At 47.2% G+C, this 9,772-nt stretch overlaps 1 protein-coding gene across 1 annotated transcript in view; it reads left to right on the forward strand.

The window, feature by feature from the left end:
• Positions 1–9,772, forward strand: part of ATXN3 (ataxin 3) — a gene marked incomplete at its 3' end in the record, with an annotated part of 20,616 nt that overhangs the window by 10,656 nt on the left and 188 nt on the right. Inside the window, exons 6-9 of the mRNA XM_018558494.1 lie at positions 2,960–3,047; positions 4,896–5,025; positions 6,270–6,436; positions 8,787–8,910. Coding sequence (XP_018413996.1) covers positions 2,960–3,047; positions 4,896–5,025; positions 6,270–6,436; positions 8,787–8,910 — 509 coding nt within the window. The remainder of the gene's footprint in view (positions 1–2,959; positions 3,048–4,895; positions 5,026–6,269; positions 6,437–8,786; positions 8,911–9,772) is intronic.

The raw sequence follows: 9,772 nt of genomic DNA on the forward strand, positions 1-9,772 counted from the left end.
GGGGGGGGAATTTACAGGTGTCACGCAGTGATTTCAGATTGTGGGGCGACGGGAACGGTATGTAATAAGCGGCCCTTGCATTTTATTGCAAAGTGGCATTTTATTTTTTGGAATACAATATTCATATTGCTTTGCATTGGATACTGAAAACGAAATGTAAAATGGGCCCTTTGCTTTCAAATAAAATGCATATGCTTTAAAGGAAACATGTCCTTTTTCTTTTTTAGAAAGAGAGGTCAGCCGGGGCAGACTCCACATTCCTTTCAGCACAGGCTTCCTTTAAAGTGGCTTTAAGGCAGCATATTAATATAATTAAAGCAGAACTCCAGGCACAGGGCTTGTTTTAATTTCCGGTGTGTATCCAAATGTGACCTTTTACTGAGGTGGAATGTCATGGCTTGGAACGCTGCTCTGTCCCTTTAAAAATCACTCTTCTTTATGCCGAATATTACCGCTGTCGTCGTACATCTGGCCTGCTGCCTATGTGAGAGCTCTCACGCTGCAAAGAACACCATGGGGGGGGGATTTATCAAAGCAATTGCGAGTGTTTGAACTTGCATGGAATATATTTGCACCAGATTTATCAAGCTAGTGTAATATTGTTGATAAATGAGGTTTAATAGACTCCAGGAAAGAAGACTTGTAACTTCAGCCAAAAAGCTTAACTGTCGCATCTTGAAGAAGTGGTCATGGGGACTTCTTAAAGGAGAACTATGGGGTTAAGGCTTTTCCCCATAGTTCTCCTTAGGGTAACGGGAGGACACAAACTAGCGTCCTCCTGTCACCCTAGGCTCAGTATACCGTGAGCTGTAGCTCGCGGTATACTGAGACGCCGCGGTATACTGAGATGCTGAAGCGGATCCCGACAATTATGCCGGGATCCGCCCAGCTGCGTGACTGACAGCTGGCTCTGCCTATCTAGAGTCAGAGCCAGCTGTACCTGCCCCCTCCCCCGTACGTTCCGCCAGTCCGCGCTGGCGGATCGGAGTGGGGAGGGGGGAATCCAGAGAGCCGTGACAGGATCGAGAGGTGAGCGAACGCCAGTATGTGTTCGCTCACCTCCCGATCTACTGAGCCGACCTGTGACAGTCTCATTGTCACAGGTCGGCTAGAACTATGAGGAGGAGTGAAAAGCACTCGCCTCATAGTTCTCTAAGTTGTGATTGTTTTCTTAGGTGATGCTCCAGTTTCAGACAGCCCCAGGACAAGTGCAGATGAAAACACGTGCAAAAAAAGGTGTATCTAAAAAAGTAGTGTACGCTCTGAAGAAATAGGTGCAAAACACGTGCAGTTGGGAAAGTAGTGCAAGCTCAGGTGAAAACAGGGGCACGTGTGGAAAGACAGATTTGCACATTAAAAAAAATGATCTAAGGCTAAAACTGTCGCAAGTGCTGTGATAAATTCCCCTCTGTATTCTGTGTACTATTCACGGTGGCCAAGGCGGGCGGGAGCGGGAATAAGACACTAGCTCTTCCATGTATGATAGCAGCAGTACAGGTGAAACTCGAATAATTAGAATATCGTGCAAAGTTCATTTATTTCACTAATGCAACTTAAAAGGTGAAACTAATATATGAGAGAGACTCATTACATGCAAAGCAAGATAGTTCAAGCCGTGATTTGTCATCATTGTGATGATTATGGCTTACAGCTCATGAAAACCCCAAGAACCCCAAATCCACAACCTCAGAAAAGTCGATTATTACATGCAATCAATAAAACAAGGATTGTACATAGAACAATATCGGACCTCCGAAAAGTACAAGCATGCATATGTACTCAGTACTTGGTTTGGGCCCCTTTTGCAGCACTTACTGCAATTACTTTTGCACGATATTCTAATTATTCGAGTTTCACCTGTGTATGTGTTTGTTGATTCTGTGCTGGATATGTGAAACGAACGCGCTCTATTCTAAACTAAATTAAGTGATTGGGTATGAAGGCTGCAGCAATATAGACCACATAGGTCAGATCATGTAGGTTTTCAATTATGCAGCGCCAACACAGATATTACACAAATTGGGTAAATGTGATAAATTTAAACAATACATTGATAGCCGCAGCCCTCGCATCTGGAAGGGCAGTGGGAGCTACTATATCTGGCATGAAGGAAAGTAGGGATTTATAAAGAACAAAGCAGTGATCCGTCCATGAAATACAGCCTCTGCAGAGGTAACATTTGTATACACACCGGAAATGTACAAACAAACAAAAAAAACCCTGTGCCTGGAGTTCCGCTTTAATAAAAAGGCACTGATTGGACAGTGCAGCGCTCCGTTATGCAACATGCCTTCCAACATACCTTCCGCACTTTTTCTTACAGGAGCTGTGACGGGCTGAGTACAAAATTTCAGCTTGCGATTTTATCTAACAGTGAGTGTCATTATAATGTCAGGAGTGAATAGGGAGAACATAGAGGCCCTGCTTTTTCTTTTTTAAACACAGCAGTAGACTGTGCCATTGGTGAAATGCACTGCCGAGGAGATGAACTCAGAATAAACACGCTGCAATGTGATCTGAAGCTAGAGCAGCTCACTGGTGTCGTCTGCGTAGCTCGCTTCCCTCCACAGTGTTTTCTGCAGGCTCCGCCTTCTCCCCGTTCTGATGTGTGTTGCGTTGTACCGTTACCTGCTGCAAAGCTAACAGGGTGTGTGGCCAGCTATGGACAAGCGTGGATAGCTGTGTCAACCGTGATTAAAAATGGCGTTGATTCCTTTATTTTTTTATTTTTGACCTATACAAACTTTTATTGTTTTGGCTGGGGGGACTTTTTTTAAAATATTTATTTGGGTTTTTTAAAAATACATTTTTGGCCTTTTTGGAAACCTGCACTTTGGCAGGAACATAAAACACATTCATACAGTTATTATTTGGTGGACTAAACACACAAAAAAGTGGCGTCATTATTTCTGCTGCTTATGTTATTACCCAATTTGTTTACTTTTTTCCTTCTCCGTAGTGGTTTAACTTGAACTCCCTGTTGACGGGTCCGGAGCTCATATCAGACACTTACCTTGCACTATTCTTGGCCCAGCTCCAGCAGGAAGGTAAGTCTCTCGCAGTTAATAAAGAAGAGCTATGGCCTCCCATTAAAGTAAGTAAGATATTCTGCAGCAGTGCAAAGTAGATATGAACGCTCACCTCCGCGGACAAGCCAACGTGACTTAAAGATGAACTCCAAACACCTCCCTTTATCCAAGGCCACCGAGGTGTGTGCTCATGACGGATTTTGCATGGATGTCTCCATCCATATTGTGATAAAGGGCCCGAAGACGCACTCCTACACCACAAAGCTGTACAATGTTGTTTATATCTTTCAGGGACTAGACTATCACTAAGTGGTGGATACTTTGGAGGTCATGCTCGTGTACGATGCAATTAATGTACGACACCTGTATTGGGTTCCATGCTATGATACCTGCTTCTGTTGAGTGTACTGCATTACTTTTGTCCAATTAATGTATTTCATCCTGAGTGAGGACATGCATGTGCTGTCCCAATGTATTCTGATGGTATGAGTAAGGCGGATGCCTTATTTCCTTTTTTCAGTGGAATGTATGTTAATACTGGTGTATAATAAATAATTTTTTTTTAAAAAGATGAACTCCAGGTATAGAGTATAATCCATGTGCACGTTGGTTCCAGATTGGCAGAATGTAACAAGAATGCATGTGTCATACCAGACTGGTCAACAGGGATCCTGTACAGCACTGTGACAGCAAGAGCTACTGCACTGCTGACAGCGATCTTCCTGATCCTGTATGGCACTGTGCTGAGCAGATTCCCTTCCGTCTGCTCTGAAAACACAGGGGGGGTCACTCGCTCGGCACAGAGGCTGTTTAGACAACGCCTAGTACTTTTATCAATGAATAGAAGGGATTCCGCCCGGCTTCCTAATTGCCCAGAAAGCTGGCTCAATGTTTGGCCGGCTTGATTGAGATTAGCCAGGAAACCGGGTTCCCAGCCAATCGACTTCGAGCCGGCTCCCCGGCCCGTAGGGAAGCTGGGCGGTGAGGATAGACCCTTCTTCCTGATTGGCCGCGAAGCCGGCTCCATTCTAATTGGCCGGAAAGACGGCTTCCTAGCCAATCGGCAAGGAGCCGGCTGTTTGGTCGGCTCGATGTTGATTGGCCAGGAAGCCGGCTTCCCAGCCAATCAACAAGGTGCCGGCTGTTCGGCTGGCTTGATGCTGATTGGCCAAGAAGCCGGCATTCTAGCCGATCACCATGGAGCCAGCTTCCCGGCCAATCAGGAAGCCGGGAGGAGGGTCATTACTCGCCACCCAGCTTACCGATTGCCTGGGAAGCTGGCTCCATGCTCCCCTACGGCACTGTCGGCCAGAGGAAATCTTCCTCTGACCGGAAGTTCCGGTATCGGAGCATTTGGGCGAGTACTCGCCCAAATAATCGGTATCGACAATGATACCGATCTTATTATCGGTGCATCCCTAATAAAATCCTAGGTGTTTCTGAGTGGCTGCTGTGTTGGGCGAGTGTTCCCCTGTGTTTTCAGAGCAGGGCCACTCAGCACAGTGCCATACAGGACCCGGAAGGTTGCTGTCAGCACTGTAGTACCTCTGGCTACCACAGTGCTTTACAGGATCCCCGTGCGCGGATCAGGTATGTCATATGTAAACTTACATAAGGCCAAGCTGCACCATTGTAAGTATGCATAACACTTCATAGCTGGAGTTCAGCTTCAAGAGCATTGCTTATCTGTTTCCAATGTTCCAAATAGAAAAAAAATGGAATCCTTTTTTATTTATTTTTTATTTACAGCCACAAGATTGAATAAGACATTGACTATCTTTAAATAGCTTTATCTATCAGCAACAGTCCAGCAGTACAATGCTTGACGGCGCCATTTACCAAAACACTGTAACCCTTTTTCCCCAGGCTATTCCATTTTTGTAGTAAAGGGAGACCTACCAGACTGTGAGGCTGACCAGCTACTGCAGATGGTTCAAGTTCAGCAGACGCAGCGGCCACGGCTCATTGGAGAGGACCTGGCTGTCCGAAACCAAAGGTAGATGTAACGGCAGTATTCCTACCAGCATTTTTCCTGAATGTCCAACATAAGTAAATCCTGACCTGACCAGCAGCGATGGTGACAGGCAGGATGATAGGCGCATGGAGGAAGCCCCCTCTGCTCCTTAATTCTCCACAGCTCTTCTAAAGCAAGCACTGAGTCAGTGTAGGTGGGCTAAGGCTGGCAGGAGCGGAATGTTTCAACCAGGAAAGAACCTTCTGTGAATCCCCTGATGCTGGTTTCACTTTTTAACTAAGGTCAGGACTTCGGAATAAGCCCTATGCTAGAGCAGTGTCTCTTAACTTTTTTCAGACATGACACCCTTTAAAAAGTATGCAAAATCTCGAGTCGCCCTAGTCTAAAATGTAATGGTTTTTAATAGTGGAACCCCATACAAAAAAGCGGGGTTGCCCGATTTCACATTGAAGTAGCCCCCTTCACAGCAGTAGCCCCCTTCACAGCAGTAGCCCCCTTCACAGCAGTAGCCCCCTTCACAGCAGGTACCCCCCTTCACATCAGTAGCCCCCTTCACACTTCACATCAGTAGCCCCCTTCACATCAGGAGCCCCATTCACATCATCACAAGCCCCCTTTCATATCAGAGTTCCCTCTCCCTTTTTACATCAGGAGCCCTCTTCCCATCAAAGTCTTCAGTCCCCCCTCCTACCATCACAAACTTTCAGGGCACCCCTGAAAAAGCCAGAAGGCACCCCAGGTGCAGGTTGGGAAAGGCTGGGCTAAACAAAACCGAATCTCCTTTCATAATTCCGTATGAAGCCCGCTTTTGTTTTTCCATCATCCTGCTCTTCTTCAGTACCGCCCAGCAGATATTTATCTGCTTAGAACAGGCAGATCCCACCCAGCACTGCACGCTTTTCCTGGAGCTTCCACCATTCCCCGGAGCATACAACAAGTCCACAGATCTGCCAGGAACTCTTCCAGAAATACGCCGCGCTGTAGGGAGATGACGCTAGGAATGCTGGGAGATGTCATTTGGAAAATTCACTTCCAGTTAGCACAGGGAAGCTCTGGATAACCCCTTCCCTTATCAGTCTTCAGACTCATGTGGTAGAAGTGCTGATGGGTTCTTTTTTTTTGCAAAAAGTATGAAGATGAGCAACATATGCATCGTCCTATTGATGACATCTGCAGAATTCTGAGCTGTTGCACATATGTAATATGTAACGGACACATAGAGGCCTTAGGTGTACTTTAATATGAAGTCTTAATCTGTCACGCAGAGTTCAGGCCACTGAGGAGGACGAAGGGACCAGGGTGTTAGATGGTTCCGCCATGATGGACGAGGATGAAGACAACCTACAGAAGGCCCTTGCCTTAAGCAGACAGCAGATAGACATGGAAGATGAAGAAGCGGATCTCCGCAGGGCCATTCAGCTCAGTATGCAAGGTACAGCCGATTCACAGAGACCACTGCAGCAGGTTACTTACAGTTCCAGTATGTGAGCTCATGTTATTGTAGAAAGCAATGTCCTGCCCTGTGCATCGCGTGATCCAAACCAACAACACAAGCTAATGAGCACATTCCGAACTCCATACGAAGTCCCACTCCTGGTTATAAATTACTGGAAATGTCCAGCTTAGTGCAAACTATTCTTGTTGTCAACTAGGGATGCACCGATACTGTTTTTTCGGTTACGAGTACTGATATTTATTTATTTGGTACTCTCCAATACCGTTACTGGAAGTCCTATTAAGGAAGCCAGGCTGCGTGTAATTACTCGCCATCTGATTAGCCGGGAAGCCGGGCAGCGTGTAAAGACTCGCCACCCTGCTTCCCGATTATCAGGGAAGCCGCCTCCATGCTCCCTTGCACCAGGTGACGAGGAAGCATGGAGCCAGCTTTCTGGCCAATCAGGAAAGGCGGGCGCCGTGTAATGACTTGTTGCCCAGCTTCCTGATTGGATGAGAAGCTGGCCAATCAGGAAGCCTGGCAGCGCGTCATTACACGGTGCCCAGCTTTCTGATTGGCCGGGAAGCCTGCTCCATGCTCCCAGGTGACGAGAGAGCATGAAGCCGGCTCCTGGCCAATCAGAAAGCCGGGGGGCGAGTAATGACTCGCCTTCCTGCTTCCTGATTTGCCAGCTTCCTGACCAAATCATGACACGCTGCCCGGCTTCTGATTGGCCGGGAAGCTGCCTCCATGCTCCCTTGTTGTGTATTGGTGCGTCCCTATTGTCAACCATTCAGACTGAGGACACGCTGCATATAATGTCATATAGTGTGGTTGGTGGACAGGAAGTTGGGTGTGTTTTAGAAAATATATTTCTATTGACATTGCTAATCAACTAGTGGGGTGGACTAGGACTTTTCCACAGGCGGATCTAAAAGCCAGGGACATCGAAATAATTATGATTTATTAATTTAGTTTAGACCTCACAGAAATCGATATCCAGGTTTACATTTTGCTGATGAACCCCATTTTCTCAGTCTTAGCTCCAGTTTATTGTTACTGCAAATGTAAAGGGGGCCCAAATATGACTGTGCAGTCTAAATGGGAGCAAAGTCGGAACAAGGGGACTCAGTAATGTAATAGAACTGGTCAGGCACACCCTCTCTGGTCTGGCACTCCCCCTGTGTATTCTTAGCTGGAACCCCACTGGCGAGATCCCCCCTCCTGATTTCTCAGGTCTGCTCAAACATTACAGCCATTACAAGGCCAACTGATGGCGTCACTCTCCCACCCATGGATTCTCCATAATGCAGAATAAACAAATACTAGGGGGATCCCAGCTGCAAGACATTGGCCCTTTGTTGTGGCCCCATTGTAGACATTTTTTTCTAGTCTTATTGATGTACTTTGGCATAAAGTATAGAATACATGACCCCCAAGCCCTGATTCAGGTCTCCATCATGGAAGATCGGGAGCTAAAGGCCAGGAGGGGCTCATCCTATGCCCCACAGAGTGCACAGATCCAAAGGAAAAGACCGACTGCTCTCTAAAGAAAATCCAAAATCTGATAACTTTATTCATCCGACAACATGAACAGAGAGTCCCCGCCTGGGGCCTCCTTCCCTAGACGTGTTTCACCCCAAGGTTGGGCTTGAAGGAGAACTATGTGATGAGTGAAAGACTCTTCCCAATAGTTAGAGCCAACGTGAGACACTGCAGCTGTCACACGTCGGTTCTATTGATCGGGAATTGAGAGATCACATACTACTGATCACTCAGTTCATGATCTTCTCCCTGCAGAGAGTAGTGACTGTCAGTCACCGCTCCCCACAGGGATCCTCCCCCCCCCCCCCTATCCTCTCAGTTCCTCCAGCACTGACAGGAGGGACAGACAGGGGAAGGGGCGGGCACTACTGGCTCTGTTTCTAGATAGGCAGAGCCAGATGTCAATCAGGTAGCGAGGTGGATCCTGACAATACTGTCAGGATCCTTCGCGGCTTTGCGCTGTCAGCATATAGCAGGCAATATCCCACTATATATTGAGTTTTAGGTCACAGGAGGACTTTAATAAATGTCCTCCTGTGACCCTAAAGAGAACTACAGGCAATAAAGGTTTCGCCATAGTTCTCTTTTTAATGGTATGCTTAGTCGCCTTCAGTGGCGGAAGTTCTCAGTTCATGTTGTCCAGATAAATAAAGTTATCGGCATTTGAATTTTCTTCAGAGTACAATTGTGTTTTCCTTTTGGATCTTTGCTATTATTTATATTGTTACTGAAAAAAACAAATGGTATATTTTGTGTGTGATGCGGGTCAGCCCACAAGACTTCTCCTGTAATATCATTCCAGGAGGACTTTGCCTGGACGCGACAGAATCGGCTTCCTCTAGCCAGCCGCAGACGTCAGAGACCTGCACACAGGAATCGCTGACGCAGGAGGAGCTTCGTCAGAGGAGACAGATGTACTTTGCCAAGTAAGAATCGTGCAAAGCTGCGCACACGTAAAGCGGCCCTGGTCATTGGTTTCCCTGCATGAATAGCTCACTGCGAGAGTAACAACACCTGACAAATACATAAGGCGGAGCTCCACGGCACTAAGAGCCAATCGGGTCCTACTGCAGTACACATGTGCTGACATAGAACATAGAAACAGAAGGACAGAGTAGAGGAATGCCTCATCTGTGTGCTGCTGCTCCTGTATAGTCCAATCAGCAGACTGGGGGCATGCCCTTGACTGAGCTATGCTGTTGCTACTGCATTGGAGGTCCTGGTTGTACTATTGTGCCTCCCCCTCCTCCTGCTGCCCGATGCATCCACCTCTCCTGCCTACCCCTTGGACCGGCCCTGGGTAAAGCCTCTTTGTTTGCCAGCATAGGTTGCAGGTCTTGTCCTTTTTTGTGCCTCCCCCCCCTCCTGCTGCCCGATGCATCCACCTCGTCTGCCTACCCCTTGGACCGGCCCTGGGTAAGGCCTCTTTGTTTGGGCTTTATTGGGCAGTTTCTATGGTAGTATGACTTCACTAGGCCTCTGCATCACACTGCCATGGAAACCTCAAGAGGAGCTTGAAATGGGAAAGACCTGGCAGCACCTAACGGGCACGTGAGCATCACCTCCCCTCCAATGTTGCAACAGGCCAAAGCAGAATGTCCCAGAATGCAGTGCTGGGCAGCAAATCTGTACCGTGCTGAAGTGCAAGTCGCTCGGTTTGGCGCACAATGGCATTCTTAATATTCTGACACTTAAAGGATTTTGTATTTTGGAGACATACGTTCAGTTTTTCCCTCTCCCCCCCCCCCCTTATCTGGTCCTGCCTGGAAAAAGGTTCTTTTTTAGGAA

The sequence above is a fragment of the Nanorana parkeri genome, unplaced genomic scaffold (genome assembly GCF_000935625.1).
Source record: "Nanorana parkeri isolate BGI_ZX_2015 unplaced genomic scaffold, ASM93562v1 scaffold344, whole genome shotgun sequence".
NCBI classification, from domain to species: Eukaryota; Metazoa; Chordata; class Amphibia; order Anura; family Dicroglossidae; genus Nanorana; species Nanorana parkeri.